The following is an 18,238-nucleotide window of genomic DNA, read 5'->3' as shown; positions in this document are numbered from 1 at the left end:
ACGCCGCCATATTTTTCGTTTGCCGTGTGTCCGTGAATGTTTATTTTGGACAACTCATGATAACTAATGGTTAATAAGGTTAGGTTAGCTGCATTATAAATACTTTATAACATTGTGGACCGTTGATTTGGTTAGGATAGCTACATTAAAGATACCTACTGTGAAATCATGTAGGCCTAAACGGTTTCATAGCGCTGGATAGCTACATATTAAAAAGCTATTTGCTAGGCAACCATAAAATGATTTTACAGTATTTTAAATGTAGCTATACTTACCTAACATAATCAACCATCCACAATGTTTTAAAGTATTTATAATGTAGCTAACCTATCCTAATCGACCGCAAAATTTAATGCCACACCGGTTTATACAATGAGATAGAACGGCGTATGACGTATGAGTAAGCTACATCCCAAATAAATACTACTGTTGTGGTACGGAAAAAAAAAGCGAGCATGAACTTCGGGGAACTTCGGGTGTGGTTCTCTCGTCTGTGAAATGAAGGCTTCCCGTGAATCTTTAGGTTCGAAAACATGGCGGTCAAATCGTGTGCGCACGACCTACTGTTACATTTACTGTTAGGCCTACTGTTACTTTTTCAATTGCGCACCCGGCCTGTAGCAGTGTAAGTCAGGTAGCAGTGAATTTTACAGTGGCCACAAATACTTACAATGTTTCTAGATTTGATAAATTGATGAACATTTCGCTCGGGATATCACGCAGTCGATTTCTGTGCAATTTCCTGAAAATAAATTTCCACAAAACAAATGATAAATGTACCATCAATTAACATTTACTACTTAAATCTTATTTCCTAGAAAACTACAATGTTAAAAATGCTGCCTATACGGAGTTCTAAAATAGCGTAATAAAGCTCTAAAACTATAAAAATTTTTAACAGTTATATTATAGTGGTTAGTCAGGAGTCATGGCAAGAGTATTTTTTTTATTAAATACAGAAATTAGGTTAAAATTATAACATATTATTAAAGATAAAATATATGAGATTTAAAAAAAAAACATATGTTACCAAAATCGATAACCTAAAAATTATTTTTTTTATTCTTTACATACTATACGTTCGGAATTTCGGCCTAATGATTGGCACTTTGTTTTTCGAAGATAAGGCCTCCGAGTTCCATTACTAGCTGCGTAGGGAATATTTTTCCTTCCCGGGTTTAAGACTTCATGTTGTGTCCATAGATCAGGAAAGGATACAGATGGAGCATTAGCCGTCCCAGTAAAGCCTTTTCCCTCCCATTTGTTTTTGATTTTCACATACCAATATGGTGGACAGTTTTTTCATATTTTTATCAGCGATTACCTAATGTTGTTAAGCTGTTCGGAAGAAAATTAGATCAAAATATTACTGGTTAACATGTTTATATGTATTAAAGTACTAAAAAGAATCTTCATAATACAAATGTAATGTCATGAATTGAACTTTTTCTCCAATTTAACCTGCAATATAAGTGCAAACGGCCGCCATATTGTTACGTGTAGTACACTGAAATCCCCCTCTTTTTGCTTCACCTCCCTCGTCTAGAATCGGACCTTAATGCTCGAGCTCTATATTTCCCTAATCTCTCATTGCGTAGTCATTTCATCTAAATCCTTCGGAAGGATGATGCAAACCGAAGCAGCATCACCTTGCTGCGAGCCACCGGGGCGCGCTTCCGCATCAGCATCAGCGGCATCACGCGTGTTCATCGCGCTTCAAGCGAGCGATCAGGACTCAGTCACGTACTAGGCAAGTTCTTGGGTCTATTACGTCCCGTTGGAAATATGAGCTTCTACCAATAAACAACAGAACGTTTTGTACTTGAGGCAAACGTGAGAATATTTAGAACTAAATGACTGTATATATTACAATAAAATCTTTAAAATTTAATTGACTGAGTTCAAGTTATTTACATTTCAAGCAAGCATGACGTTATATTGGTAGTGTAAAAAGTAATTATTAAATAGTTCGTCACACCATCGCATATTTAATGTACGAAAATTATTTGGCAACAGATTTTTATTTTGCTAAACCAAATCTGGTAATGCTGGTTTGACAACCATGTATTATTAATTTATTATTTTTAATGATTTTTTTTATCAATGTGTTAAATTTCCTAAAAATAATATGGTGCATATGCATACAAAGATACGTTTATTGTGTGTGTATATATATATATATATGTATATATATATATATATATATATATATATATATATATAGTTTGTTCCGCTTAAGGAAAATCTGGAGAAGATTATTTAAGATGTAAAAAAAAATCTACACAGCATTAGAAATGCAATACCATTACTTTAGGTAGACTAGATAAAAACTCTCTTAAGATACTATAAATACGAAAACTTTATAAATATATATAAAATGTTCGCAAATTGCAGGGCATAAAATTCAATGGGTGACAGTAAATAACAAAACAAGCTCTTTTGTTACGGATATGTCCGAAAACGAAACCGTGAAAAGTTACAGTTTCGAACAGCAGCGCGTAAATTTGTATTTTGTGGGCTTCAGGAGACTGCTCCACTGGCCGGGAGGACTGCTCCGCTGGCCGGGAGGACTGCTCCGCTGGCCGGGAGGACTGCTCCGCTGGCCGGGAGGACTGCTCCGCTGGCCGGGAGGACAGCTCCACTGGCCGGGAGGACAGCTCCCCTGGCCGGGAGGACTGCTCCGCTGGCCGGGAGGACTGCTCCACTGGCAGGGAGGACTGCTCCACTGGCCAGGAGGACTGCTCCGCTGGCCGGGAGGACTGCTCCGCTGGCCGGGAGGACTGCTCCACTGGCAGGGAGGACTGCTCCACTGGCAGGGAGGACTGCTCCACTGGCCGGGAGGACTGCTCCACTGGCCGGGAGGACTGCTCCACTGGCCGGGAGGACTGCTCCACTGGCAGGGAGGACTGCTCCACTGGCCGGGAGGACTGCTCCACTGGCCGGGAGGACTGCTCCACTGGCCGGGAGGACTACTCCACTGGCCGGGAGGACTGCTCCACTGGCCGGGAGGACTGCTCCACTGGCCGGGAGGACTGCACCACTGGCCGGGAGGACTGCACCACTGGCCGGGAGGACTGCACCACTGGCCGGGAGGACTGCACCACTGGCCGGGAGGACTGCTCCACTGGCCGGGAGGACTGCTCCACTGGCCGGGAGGACTGCTCCACTGGCCGGGAGGACTGCTCCACTGGCCGGGAGGACTGCTCCACTGGCCGGGAGGACTGCTCCACTGGCCGGGAGGACTGCTCCACTGGCCGGGAGGACTGCTCCACTGGCCGGGAGGACTGCTCCACTGGCCGGGAGGACTGCTCCACTGGCCGGGAGGACTGCTCCACTGGCCGGAAGGACTGCTCCGCTGGCCGGGAGGACTGCTCCACTGGGCGGGAGGACTGCTCCACTGGCCGGGAGGACTGCTAAACTGGCCGGGAGGACTGCTCCACTGGCCGGGAGGACTGCTCCACTGGCCGGGAGGACTGCTCCACTGGCCGGAAGGACTGCTCCGCTGGCCGGTGGGACTGCTCCACTGGGCGGGAGGACTGCTCCACTGGCCGGGAGGACTGCTAAACTGGCCGGGAGGACTGCTCCACTGGCCGGGAGGACTGCTCCACTGGCCGGGAGGACTGCTCCACTGGCCGGGAGGACTGCTCCACTGGCCGGGAGGACTGCTCCACTGGCCGGAAGGACTGCTCCACTGGCAGGGAGGACTGCTCCACTGGCCGGGAGGACTGCTCCACTGGCCGGGAGGACTGCTCCACTGGCCGGGAGGACTGCTCCACTGGCCGGAAGGACTGCTCCGCTGGCCGGGAGGACTGCTCCGCTGGCCGGGAGGACTGCTCCACTGGCCGGGAGGACTGCTCCACTGGCCGGGAGGACTGCTCCACTGGCCGGGAGGACTGCTCCACTGGCCGGAAGGACTGCTCCGCTGGCCGGGAGGACTGCTCCACTGGGCGGGAGGACTGCTCCACTGGCCGGGAGGACTGCTCCACTGGCCGGGAGGACTGCTAAACTGGCCGGGAGGACTGCTCCATTGGCCGGGAAGATGAGTGACCGTATGTTGGAGATGTTCAATCGCTCGGCTGTCTAGAGTATCTCAAATGCACTTGCAACCAGTCCGGTGCACAGCAGAGTGAGGTTTTGGTTGTCACATGTTTACACGTTTGGCTTTGGGCGATTAGTGTAGTGTTGACGTTAAATGAGTACGTGTATGTGATACATTGCTTTCACAACAGATGTGTTCCGAATTTGAATAACTCTGTAATGTAAGGCTTAACCCGCCAGTACCTAAGACTGTGAGTTTCTTGTCACGAAAGGTGATGTGCACCGCAATCACTGAACCGTTCATTCAGCTCGCCAAATTCAAATTTGCTTGTGGCTGTTACTTTGCAGGGTTTCAATTCCGGACATACGTTCCTTGACAAAAATGGCTTCTTTTGCATTTTCTACCACCCACTTAATTTACGCCCCGCAATTTTTTAACATATCTGGTTATCGCCAGTAAATATTTTTGGAATACTTACAGATACCGCAGCTCGAGTAAGAATTCGAACACTAAATCTGGCAAGTAGTCGATTTTGTTGTCAAATAAATCTCTGAAATCAAATATCATACTAAAATAGTTTGAATCTCCTGAAATGTGCCAACATTTTAAAAATTATAATAATTTCATTACAAAATAGCAATAAAAATTGTAAGGATCAAAATAACCAACATTTTTAAGAACAATTATTTTCTGTATTCACATAACATTAAGTTTAATATATAAAATTTTGTAACAGAACTATTCTTATCATTATTTTTTAAGCTCTATTTTGAAAGTAGTTGATTGGTCGAGTTGCTAGCGGGTCTGGCTGGTGGGCCAAGGGGCCTGGGTTCGATTCCCGACCGGGGAAGGGATTTTCCAAACCTTCTCCCTGGGTTCATGACTGGGGGGTTTGTGATGACCATTTCACCTTCATACCATGGAAGGCAATGGTAAACCATTGCACAATCATCCTGCCTTGGCAAGCATAGGGTGGTCACAACTGTCGTAACCGTGGCGTTGCCTCTGCTCATGACACCCAGTAATGTGTAAAACAACTCATCATTTCTTTAAACTTACAGTTCTGAAAGATTTCCAAGTTGTTTGAAAGCATCTTTATGAAGTGTCGACAGGTGATTAATTCCACAATCTCTGAAAAATAGAACAAAATTAATACTGTTCTTTATTTTTAGCACACCTACCAGGAATGATAGGAAATGCACTACAAGGTCTTAAGAACAGTTTCGAGTGAGATGCAAGTGGTTCAGAGGCATAAGACAATTTTAACAAACAAATAGTGAACTCTTCTGCACTAAATGATTAATGCCTTCTTACACAAATTAGCCTCCACGTACCACAACACTGCTCTGTAAACATATAATACACACCTATTAATGTCGTTTTTTAGAAGAGTAAATGAATACCCTTAACAGTGTGTTGTGCGGTGTGTGTGTCGCAAAACAATTTATGCATTTACTCCGTACACTGTTATTATCTAAGTACAAACAACTATGACAACAATTACCGTTAAATATAATTCTTAGCTCAAAATAATTAATCACGCAACACTGGCATCTCAAGGCGTTACCACTCTTACACAGCTTGGTTCGTTCAGTGTTTGTTGCTTAAACCGAAACTGTTATCAGGCCCGGAAAACAATAATTAATTGGCATCGCTACGCAAAGACAACTTCTAAAATGTTAATACCAAAATATACAAAAAATATATGTACAGGTTTACAAGCAAATATATCATTTACACTTGGCTTGCATTTAAACTTTTGCAAAAACAAACATCAAGATTAAAAATACTGATTACTCGTCTAAACGTCAGCTTCAAGTGCGTGTTTACAAACTAGGTCAACCTTGGGGGGAAATATCAGCATTCTTTTAATCACCTCACTCTTCTTAGCAATTGTAACACCTTGGAATATGCGGCAAAAGAGTCAGAGTCCTCCTGTTCTTCAGCTCGTCACATTCCAAACAGTTCGTGTACAATGCTATACGTATAGGCCAAGCACGTTCGGACCACACCTACAGAGCTTATTCAAATTATGTTATATAAACGTGAATACTATTCCTAATATCGAGTAATTCAACAAATTGGGGAAGGATGTGTTTGGCCGAAGGACATTGTTTACCAAAGGACTTCACAAACACGTATTTATCATGTCCTTGCAGTAATCAAAGATATACGTGTTCAGCAATGTATATCAACACGTGCGTTGCATGAGCCTGTGGCCGAGTGTGTGGGAGTAGTCGGAAACAATTTTGGACATCTTATGCAAGCATGTTACACTCAACCGTATTGCTGTACTGCATCCAAGACGGTCTGATAACTGTACTTACCGCTTCAATCTTACCACGTTAAGAATTACTCCGTCAATATTGGGAATTGAACACTCATTGATATCAAATATCTTACTCCAAATAATGTTAGGAACAAGCCACAAGTTTGGCGGCAATTCGGCGTATATTATCCTGTATAACGTGGCCAATTTTTCTAAAAATTAAATATGAAAATAAGTTATGCAAAAGCTTAAAGTTTACCAAATTTCAGTTTGTGAATTTGGGGGAGTTGGAACGGACTCCTATAGGTGCACCTATGCTAATGAATCCCGAATACAGAATTTTGATTCCTTCAACCATATAATATTCTCAGTGTGAACGTTGTTTAGAAAGTCACAGATTCTCCATTTAGATATTTGTCTTCAGTTAAAAAAATAAAACATGCTACAGTTTCAATAATTCGTAATGGTTAGCACTGTAAATAGAAAAATATATATAGGAAATTCATCCTCAGTAAGTGAGGGTGTAGACAAGGCGATAAACGAGGGCTTTAAACGTCCTGTATTGCCTTGCCAAGATAGAATGACGCACACTGCTTACTGTTAGGGCCATGTACTTTTCGCGAAAAGATTTCCAGTCCAGCTGTGAGTTAAAACACTGTAGCATTGTCTGTGTGAGGTGGTTGGTTGAGTATATTTCAGGAAAATATCTACTATCAGCTCACCAAACATAGCCAGCCAGTGCGGAAGTAAACGCGTCCTGAATGGTCCGGTCCAATATGGTGATGGCTTCTCTTGCAGACGGACACCAATGCAAGAATACAATCGCTAGCGTGGGCATACCTTACTGCAGTGTAATGAGCGATCGTATTATTTCGCGAAAAGTTCATGGCACTACTCATTGTTTTTCACGGAAATATTTCAAGTCTTGCTGAGAGTTAAAACACTGTGGCATCATCTGTGATTCGTAATTAGTTGTTTCTTTCAAGTACATGTAAACTGTTGGTACACGAATCACAGTCATTCACAGGCACTGGGAAAATTCCTTTGTTCAATGACATATAGGATATAATCCTCGATCATCTGTGTACTCGGGAATATTACACCTGCTCATTTGCATCTGTTAACTGGGTTGCTTTTGAGTCGAGACTTATTTCGTCGATGGTCTTGCATTGACTCAGAGTCCTTCAGATAAACTGTAGCCCAATCACTGAGGCAGCAAAATGGTAAATGCATTTAAATTCTAGTCATTCAGTGTTGAATCAGACGCGTCCTGAATGGCCTGGTCAAATTAGGCAATTGCTTCTCTTGCAAAGGGTCACCAATTACAAGGAAGAAACCTTTGGCGCGTATGTACTTTATTGCAATCTAATGAGCAGTCTGATATTTTTTTCGCAAATAATACATGGTTCTATTCATAAAATTCTTCTGTAAACGACACTGACACGTACAGTTTCCCAGTGATTCTTTCTACTTGTGCTTTAAGGATATAAAAACTATTAAAATGCAGAAATCTCCACAGTCATTCTCATGCTCGAGATTTTTTTAACTTGCCACCATTGGCTGCCGCTTATATAGGGAGTCAATTAAAGAATGTCCCAGTTACAAAAATAGTGTCAACTGTAAGCGTTGTAGGGTGTTGGTTCAAGGTCACAATTAAAGAATAACTCAAATAGTTTTAGATAAGCGCATGTGCGAATACTACTTTGTTATTTTCTCGCTTGCAGCGCGAAATAATGACTCTTTCCCATATTAGTAGAGGGTGAACCTGCAAACTTTATTTGGCAACAGGATGGAGCCCTTCCACATTGGAATCTAAATATACGAGAGTGGTTGAACGTCGAAGTCCCTGACTGTTGGATTGGTCGTAACGGTCAAGACGACAGAGCTCTTTTTCGCTGCAGGTCGAGCCCTAGCATGTTATGTGTTCCCAGGGGTTCGTAGGAGCGGCTCGCACAGCTTTACACTACACACCACACCCGAGTTTATCTAGGTCACTTGAAATTACAGCACACCAACAAGCCTCTAATGCACACCAACACGACACTACATCACGCCAGTTGGCCGATCTAACTGTTGGGGAGCTTCACTCCCCCGCCGACTTAGGTACACGTAACTTTTATAGCATTACACAACATACCAGCGCACACACAGGCCCGTGTGCCAAACCTATCCCACAAGACACGCACCCCCGCCGTCGATTCAAATGATTCTTCACCAGTGTGGGGTGCACCTGAATTACTATGCACTTAGCGAGTTATAGAAACTTCGGTTTCTGGCCTCGCCCACGCTTACTGCCCCGGATGGCAATATGATGGATCGGTGGCAGGTCGAGCGTGGTTCTTTTAATCGTCACCGTCATAGTGACGACGCGTCTACGGTATGATGGCTGAGTTATGACTTATGACGGCCGCGTGGAAATGCGAGCACGGATCCCATCGTCATAACTCTCCCGTCACCGCTCATCAGTCACCGCGTCGTACCTAGGACGGCCCGGCATCCGATAACATGCAGAGGTTTGCAGTGTACAGAAATAGAAATTTACCGATTAAGACTGTGTACAATCATAAAACTTAGGCTTGAATTTTCTATCCAATTATGCAATTTACACAATGAAATTCAATATTTATATCATTATGTAATGCATACCTACTGGTTTTTCGTGCAATGTAATTTTATGGACGATTATTTGCACCACAATACACACGTATCGGACTCAGAATATAATGAAATCATTTAACATGAATCGGTTATGATTATTTAAAATTTTCAATATGCTCAATAAATGCTTGATAAAACTGTGGAAGTTTGCAGTTTTTAACATGGTGGTATTATTTAGCCATCTAGTGTAATGATTTGTCGTTTATCTTAATTTGGTTTTCAATGGTCATTTGTTACTTATAACATTATGATAAAAAGAAATAAAAAAAGGAAATACTAATACTCTCGCTACTCAACGTGAAACATTTTTAGACTAACTACTTTAATAATAATTGGGTTATTTTGGTTACCCGTAGAAGTTAGCTTGCCGATTTGAAAGAACAGAAACAACCCAATGTGCTGATCAACATCCCATTAAAACTATTATAAATAGTGCTGTTTTATTAAATTACATTATGTTTAGACTTGCTTATAGAATTTTTCTTATTGCACTACAAGTATAATTTACACTGTTTTGCACCCCAGCATATGTGCCTTACATAGTTTATGTTTATTTCATTCTGTGTATATTTTAGTTTTGGCAACTGCGACTTCCACTTCTGACTCGGGTTGACATTAGAGCTCCCTTAAACGCTTCACAGTTGATACTGGAAAGCTATTCAGGTAATGGTTTACAAATAACTTTAATTATGGGAGGTACTGGGACAACACAAAGAATAAATGCCCGGGTAAGAATTCGAACCCACTATTACTGCGAACTGTAGTGATACAGTTGTTTTCATTTAAATGTACAAATGTACAAATTTTTTTTTCCCATGAATATTTCTGTTCCATTTACAAAACATTACAGTGTACCAATCACGATAAAAGAAGAAACTTGCCAGTATTTAGAAGACTGCCTGGTCAAATAATAAAATACGAAATAGTGCGTTATTTATATAGACAGAGGAACAACCACGATAAGGAACACAATGTGACGAGTGATAGTGAAATTAAGTGTGACACATTGTGATCCATACATAACTTAGAAACACCAAATTATAACAGTCATAACTTAGAAACACATAATGCCCAACAACACAACTTTGAAACATCAAAAATTAGAACGATAACAGCTTTAAAAAAAAAAAAAACTGTCATAACTTAGTAACACATAACTTTGAAACACACAACGCAGAACTACATAACTTAGAACTATCACAAGTTGTAATTACATAACTTAGACCAGGCATAACATAGAAAATTCTATTTTGTGTGTTTCTAGGTTATGTTTCTCATTTATGTGGTTTTAAGTTATGACAGCACCCCTAACTTAACGTGTGTGTGTAATTTACTTCCTGATTCCCCTTCCCCCTGCCAGAACTTTTATAACATCGTCACATTTTCGTCCGCTACCATAGCTGTTCCTGGGTAGTACGTAGCCCTGTTGACATCCGCTCTCAGGGTTTACTTTATGCGAGGCCTTATATCATCATTAGGGCCATGAAAATTTCGCGAAAAGATCCCGAGAGTAGCTGGAAGTTAAAACACTGTAGCATCGTCTGTGTTTCGTGATTGGGTGAGTTACTTTGAGGTGCATATCGATTGTTACAACAACCAATCACACTAATTCAGCGTGGAAGCAAACTCGTCCTTAGTGGCTCGTGCAAACAAGGCAACGACTTCTCTCGCAGACGGCCGCCAATCACAAGGAAGAAACCGCTGGTGTGGGTATACCTTGTTGCAGTCTAGTAGGTGTTCAGGTTTTTTCGCGAAAATTTCCTGCCCCTAATCATCATTCTTTCTGGGGTTTACTTCCTTTACGTTATTAATCATTTTTAGTTCCCTTTTAACTTTTAATCTGTTACGTTACACCCATGTATTTTAATACTTAATCAAACATGATTTTACTCTCGAGTTACATTGCATGATTGTGGCTTGACTAGGTCTCGCATGCCATGTTTATTTTTATTTTTACCCACCTTTATCATAATTAATATTATTTAATGGCTATTTCGAAAAATTTAACACTAAACATCCGTTGCTTTTGTTGTCCTGAAACAAATATTTTCAAAATATAGTCATTTAGTGTATTCACGTATTAGCTGTAAAATGTCGCGCAAGTGATAATAATAACGAAAACTTGCGTGAAATTTTACACCCATTATTAGAGACCTGCAAAATTCGCGATTTCGATGGCCTTCAAGATAGACTGCACATACCCCTGTACACTCGGGCAAATAACGCAAGTTCATTGGCTGCCGACTTGTAAGTCGTCTCAGCTGGTTTGTCTGTGATTCGATCATTCTTTGGTTGAGGGTTTATAAATGGTTGAGATTCGTCCAGATGAACAATAAGTAGAGACCAGAAAAATTCGCGGTTTAATTTCGTGGTATGCTAGAATACAAACACATATACCTTACTATTGGTACTGTTATTGACTCAGATTTTACATAAAGGACTTTGAGCCAATGGAAAACCTTCAACCAAAGAAGTATCGAATCTGAAGCATCCCAGTTGACAGGTCTCACGAGTCAGTAGCCAATGAGCATGTGGCATTTGCCCGAGTATGTAGGGGATCGTTTTGTCTATCCTAGAGGTCATTGAAACCGCGAATTTTTCCAGTCCCTAACAATAAGTAGGGTCAGGCATTTTTCGCGAAAAGATCTGAACACTTATTAGACTGCAAAAAGGTATACCCTCACCTGTGGTTTCTTCCTTGTGATTGGCGGCCATCCGCGAGAGAAGTTGTTGTCTTATTTGACCGAGCCACTCAGGACGCGTTTACTTCCGCACTGAATCACTGTGATTGGTGTTGCTACAATCGATATGTACCTGGGAGAAACTCTCCCAGTCACGAAACACAGACGATGCTACAGTGTTTTAACTTTCATCTAGTCCCGAAATCTTTTCGCGAAATCTGCATGCCCCTAACAATAAGCCAATAGCAAAATTATCTAAGAGGTATGTGTGTTTGAATTCTAGCCTATCACCGAATGAATCCGCGAATTTTGCAGGTCTCTACCCATTATATTACACTTAGTGAATATCTGTTGAAAATAGTTTCGAGAGAACAGCAAATGCACGAATTTATTCTAGTAAAATTTCAGTTTTAGCCCTTGAATACCAATAATGGCGAGAAAATTGAAAAGTCGATATGGCGTGATAAGAACTCCAAGCAACATTCTGGTGATGGGTGCATGTGTACTCGTCGATGCTCATGCCTAGCACACATGGAGCGTTGTAACGCGCGTCAGTGGCATGCCCAGGCGTGGGTGAAAGCGTACACATGCTGACGCATGCTATCGCTCAGCACCGGTTCCAACGCGCGTCCCGAGATTCCCGCTCCTAACGCATAGTGTCCAGTAGGGCTGTACCTGCTACCAAGGAGGAGGCTGGTCATATTTGTAGGGGCATGCAGATTTCGCGAAAAGATTTTGAGACTAGATGAAAGTTCAAACATTATAGCATCGTCTGTGTTTCGTGATTGGGTGAGTTTCTTTCAGGCGCATATCGATTGTTACAACACCAATCACAGTGAAACAGTGCGGAAGTAAACGCATCCTGAGTGGCTCGGTCAAATAAGGCAACGACTTCTCTCACAGACGGACGCCAATCACAAGGAAGAAACCACAGGCGCGGGTATACCTTGTTGCAGTCTAATAAGTGTTCAGATCTTTTCGCGAAATCTGCATGCCGCTATTCATAATCATTAGGGCCATGCATATTTCGCGAAAAGATTCCAAGATTAGTTATGAGTTAAAACACTGTAGCATCGTCTGTGTTTCGTGATTGGGTGAATTTCTTTCAGGCGCATGTCGATTGTTACAACACCAATCACAGTAATTCAGTGCGGAAGCATAAACGCGTCCTGAGTGGCTTGGTCAAACAAGGCAACGATTTATCTCGCTGACGCCCGCCAATCACAAGGCAGAAACCCCATGTGCGGGTATACCTTGTTGCAGTCTAAAGGCGTTCAGATTTATTCGCGAAAAATGCCTGCCCCTAATAATCATTAGAGTCCCGGAAATTTCGCGGATTCCTCTGGCCTCAGGATAGAATTCAAAGTTATAGGTGTGCTCGACCCATGTTTACTTTCCCATTGGTTGATTTCTTAGCGAGAACATTTTTATCCTTGTTATTTGGCACTACCTGATTCGCTTACTTCTCTCCTAGCTGGACATCGTTGGCTCACGGTCGTAGAGGGGCGTGTCCAGATAACTGCGGTACAATCATGAACACAGTGCGACAGTGTGGAGGTTTGCATTCTAGCTTGCGACTTAATGAATCCGCGAAATTTCCGTGGCTCTAATAATCATGCATTTCCCACAGTCTTACTGTATGCTTATCTCTCTCTTAAAACATGGTTGACCCAATGTTTTTTTTTAACTTCTAGCGACCTGTTCGACTTGCATCGTGGAATTGTGGAATTGCTGGGGTGAACGCAAGGCGCGCTTCGACGCTCCGTGTGCGCCAGGCCTCAGTCGCGGCACGCAGCACTCACATGAGTCGCACGTCCGACGGCACAGTCTGCAGAGGAGGCAGGTACCCCAGCTCGCTGCGCCAGCAGGTCAGGGTCTGTGTTTGTGGCCGACACTTGCACGGCCCCTTCGTGCAAGCCCTCCACCGGTTTTCCGCAGCGCTCACCGTCCAAACTAGACACAACGGAAAAAAATCGGTTGTCTGTAAAGTCGGTTTACGGACGATAGTTTAACGTGACATCATAACAAAACATTTATGAAATGATCGCATACTTTTATGAATAAAATTGAATAATTTTTATTGAATTATCGCTATTTTGTATGGATACAAAGAAGGAGTTAAATGAAATCTACAATTTAATAGATAAATTTACTTTTATTTGCACCCATTAATTCAAATATGTTTATTACTTTAACAAAGAGATTATTTTAACTATAACTTTTATATATGTTTGCTATTTAACTTCTTCCAATCTGTGTTATTCTGTTAAGGATAGGACGATGATAGGAAAAGTAGGAAACGAATGGGAGTGTTTCAAGTTTAATGTGCCTCGAAAAAGTCAAATCGATGGTTGTTCCAATCGAGTGGAAGAGAGATAGATGCGGCGCAAACGTACAATGAGCGTAACGGGACACAGCGTAACGGGACAATGTGCGTAACGGGACACTTTTTCGTGCGTGCAGACGGCGTTCATCGATTTATTAGACGTTGTCACGTCAAAAACACCGGCCTGCAATGTTCACGATCAAGGCACGTTGGGACTTTTCCGTCGGTGACATCTTAGCAGTCGGCATGCGGCGTTTGGTGGGAGTATTTTCGTGAATGCGCCGGAAATGTGTAACAGGAAGCAGGAAGAAGCGCGCGCCATTCAATTTGTCGGCGCGGCGTAGGTCGGTGCATTGTGCTGCTGCGTGTCAGCGAGCCAAACATTTACATGGCGTATGGAAAGAGAGAGATAGAAGTCACAGCTGTTTACCGTTCGTTCCGCTTACAGTAGTCTCGAACAGCGCGTTGCAATGTGGCTTTTCTAATACCTTATAAACACGCTGTGAAATAAACATTTATAATAAATAATATAAATGCAATAATTTTATGAGCGTTGTATTAAAATATTCCCAGTGACTGGGTACCCATTGGTCGTTGAATCGCCTCCATCCATCTTAACAATAATGGAACAAACACAGCTAAAATAAACAAATCGTTTTTCTCTGATGCTTGTGCAATGATCTATTTTATTATATTGTTTACTCTAATGAAAAATACACACAAAACACCTTGTTTACGTTTCTCTTTCACAAATTACAAGCCTTGAAGCCTCATTTTTGAGGTTAGATGTTACACATCACTGGCGAGTACTGAAGGACTTGCTCACTTTTTTTTTGTCACAAATTCTAAGATTCGTAATAATAAATATTTTGAAGATCGGGTCGTGAAAATAAATGTGTTGGCATTCCCCATTTGTGGGATATCAGAGAATGACGTTTAGTAGGTGATCGTAAAGCATTAGTAAGGAAGAAATAATTTATCTTGAATTTCTTCTTTACTTTTCAAACGGTGGATAAAAATGTAGCACATAAGTTATTTTTACAGCCGAAATATTTGCTACAAAATATTAAATGCAATTCTTGTAGAGTGGAACATCAGTATAAATTATCCTTGATAGCAAAATAATGGCACTATAACGAAATAATCCATGTGGGTAATGCCGAGCCCAAATAGTTTTCGCTGACCAGTATTTCTCATTAGAAAATCATTAATGAGAGTCATTAGTGGATCGGTAATTAGAGTCCCGATAATGCAGACGCCACGCCGCTCGCCTGGTCATTAGGTTTATCCCGAAGGCATTAAAAAAAATAGGATTTACTCATTTCCGGATGTTAAAAACATTGGTCAGCGTACACCGTAATATTAAAACAAAAATTAAGCTGTAGGAAAAAGGTTGTAATAAAAACATCAGGTTTATTATAGTTTTACCTATGCAGGCAATACAAGTTATAAATGTATGTAAAACTGGAACCCCAAGAGGGTAGGGGAGCTTTTAAAAAATTTTGAACCCTGATACTTCCATTAACGTTTCCTGCGATCGAGGACTCTCCTAGTGGCCTGAGACAGGGGGGAAAAAATTAAGTTCAAAATACGAAAAAGAGGTGACCCCCAGACTCCACAACCATGGCTCGGCGATCAACGCCTTGACTAGGGGTTTGGAACTTTAAAATTTCGAATATGAAATACGAAAAAGAGGCAACCCATCCTCGGTGAATATGGCGGGAGTGGAGGCCTCGCTGGGAGGTTCGGGACCTGTGTTGCTTGCATTTTAAGACAATTTCCATTTGATACGGACAGGCTCAGTCCCATCTAGTCAGGTTAGCGGGACATGTCACCCGGTGGTGTAACCTCTGGGACGTCAGTGCTGGGTGGCGCGCCTAACTGTGGAGCTGCAGGACACACCGAGCTTAGAAAACCGTCCTATATCGGAACACACCCTTACATTCTCTCTCTCGGTTCAGGCTTCTAATGGCATTTAAGAAACTTTGCAAATAACAATGTATGCGAATCTCTTCATTTATTGCTCAAAGTGCTATTTACGCGTGTAATAAAATGGCAGAAACCTGTATTTTCGTGTAACTTCTCAGATAAGAATGATTATACAGTTTTTAAAGTTTCAAATAATTATTGGTTCAAAATGTACAAACTAAGCAAAAGAGATAGGAACTAAAAGACGCCATCTTGGTTTCAACAGTTGTTTTGCTGTAAGAGATTTGACACGTTGCTCTGTTATATTTGAAGGGGGGGGGGGGGGGGTCAGGGCCGGCGCGACCATATAGGCGAACTAGGCAACCGCCTAGGGCGCCAAGTAGCTGGGGCGGCGCAACACGACACATAACAGCTCATATAATATGTTTAACGATTATTGAAACTAGATGAAAATGGAATTTTTGTAACAGTTTGGAATGTTTATATTGATATAAGTAATTATTAAAGTTCACGGTGACCTGTTTATGATTTGTATTAAGTAAAAAAAGTAAAAAAAACACGAGCCTGCTTACATTTGATTGTTGACAAATTCTTAGGCTTACGTGATGTATTTTGAGGCAAGGAAATTTTTTTTTGGGGTGTCCAGCCGGGGGTGGGAGGGGGGGCGGATTAAGGTTTTTCGCCTAGGGCGCCAATTTACCTTGCACCGGAACTGGGGGGGGGGGGGGTTCCTAGGCTAGGGGCCCTGCTAGGCTCGGCGCCTTGCTAGGCGCTGGGCCCTACAAGGCGCTGTGCCTTGGGCGGTTGCCCAGCTTGCCCTGCCCTGCCTTGCCTTGCCCTCGTCTAGTACTCACCAGGTTGTTCCAGAGCTGTGATTCGTCTCTCCAATTGTAAAATAAGCTGCGACGAGTTTGCCTGCTCGCAGGAACTGCACTGGCCTGGCTGGTTACACGAAGTCCCACCCGCTGTTTTGGGAGCACAGCTGCCTAGCCACGGAACGAGTAGCATGAGAAGTATCCTGAGTGAGAAGTCTTTGCGGCAGATCATGGTGAATTCCTGCCGACACACATTGATAAGCAGCTTTAAAAGAAGGAAATTTCCCAAAAGTAAATTGCACTACACTTGAGATCCATAAATATAAAAAAAAAATTATAATCACGCTTTAATTACAGAATTTCTGGTTTAAAAAACGTAAATACACTCAGAAACATAAATCTAAAAAATATTATAAAATCATCAGCAATCTCCTGAATTTCACTTAACCATCGTGTAGAATTGGAAAACCAAATGTTAATTTATAATTATTTAAAAGTAATGTTTGCATGCTATGTGTAGATTAAAACTAACAAAAGGCACTACCTAGCTCGTCCTAAACCTTTAAATAACTAAATTTAGTTATCATACTTTTTTTGTAACACTTTCACTTAAGTCATTAAATTGTGTTACTTATATGTGTAAAGGTATATCTTGAATAACGTTTAACAACATATTTGAAAAATCAGCTAAAAGTGGTCGAATATGTATATAAAACTAAGTACTTAGTTGAATTTTAAACCGTCCTTATAACAAATGAGTTTGCAGTGAATTTAGATTCATTGGCCATTCTTTCACATGTTACTATCCATGATATTGGTTAAAAAATTCCTTTTTCCCTTGCACAATAAACATCAAAATATGAGTTTTTTTTTTTTTCAAAACGGCCTTTATTCTAGCCCAAGGTTACAACAAAACTGGCCATATGCATAAAAATAAAATACTTTGCAGAACTTACCTTTTCCTTCATAGCTGTATGTATAAATATGAAAATATGTTTTCAGAACCATCCATATTCCATAAATGCAATTTCCCACAAAGGTTTATTATAAAAGTGTAGTTTAGCATTACTGTGGTACTAAAGCATTGGGTTATGTTTATCTTAATTTTTTAGCTTAAGTCTTCATTTTAACGAGAAAAAAACCCTTCTAAAAACCTTTTTTATGCATGGTTTTCTATCAAAACACTCCTTATCCAGATTATTTTATGCTTTAAAACCAGAATCATAAGTAAAATTTTTGCAAAATGGGTTTTCAATGATAACTTATATAACTAACAGAGCATTAAAAAACACTGATAATATTAAATATTACAAAAGTTATGAATTTTTTTCAATTTCTCCAACAATTAAACATAGTGGAAAAAGTCCGTTTTGAAATTGAACTCTCTCTCTCTCTCTCTCTCTCTCGCTCTCTCTCTCTCTCTCTCTCTCTCTCTATACACACACACAAATATATAGTTATGTATAGATATAGTTACGGTTGTAGGAATACACAGGTCCGGAAAAAGTCAGGTTTCCATGG

The 18,238-nt window shown here is 41.4% G+C and overlaps 1 protein-coding gene across 1 annotated transcript; it reads right to left on the bottom strand.

Annotated features, from left to right (window-relative positions):
* Positions 1-666: 666 nt before the first annotated feature.
* On the bottom strand, positions 667-17,685 carry LOC134528863 (leucine-rich repeat-containing protein 3C-like). Its single transcript, XM_063362530.1, has 6 exons — positions 17,674-17,685; positions 16,757-16,844; positions 13,450-13,600; positions 5,099-5,170; positions 4,518-4,589; positions 667-742 (listed from the first exon to the last, which is right to left on the bottom strand). The coding sequence occupies exons 1-6, from the start codon at positions 17,683-17,685 to the stop codon at positions 667-669; spliced, it is 471 nt and encodes a 156-aa protein (XP_063218600.1).
* Positions 17,686-18,238: the final 553 nt, after the last annotated feature.

The sequence above is a fragment of the Bacillus rossius genome, chromosome 2 (assembly GCF_032445375.1).
Source record: "Bacillus rossius redtenbacheri isolate Brsri chromosome 2, Brsri_v3, whole genome shotgun sequence".
Classification (NCBI taxonomy): domain Eukaryota; kingdom Metazoa; phylum Arthropoda; class Insecta; order Phasmatodea; family Bacillidae; genus Bacillus; species Bacillus rossius.
Note: the sequence above shows the minus strand (reverse complement) of the source record. Positions and strands in the feature narration are given on the sequence as shown.

Coding starts and splice junctions, on each gene's coding strand:
- LOC134528863 (XM_063362530.1), bottom strand. Junction 13,601..16,756: donor CACAGCTCTGGAACAACCTG/GTGAGTACTAGA, acceptor CGTTGTGTCTAG/TTTGGACGGTGAGCGCTGCG. Junction 4,590..5,098: donor CTTGGAAATCTTTCAGAACT/GTAAGTTTAAAG, acceptor ATTTGATTTCAG/AGATTTATTTGACAACAAAA.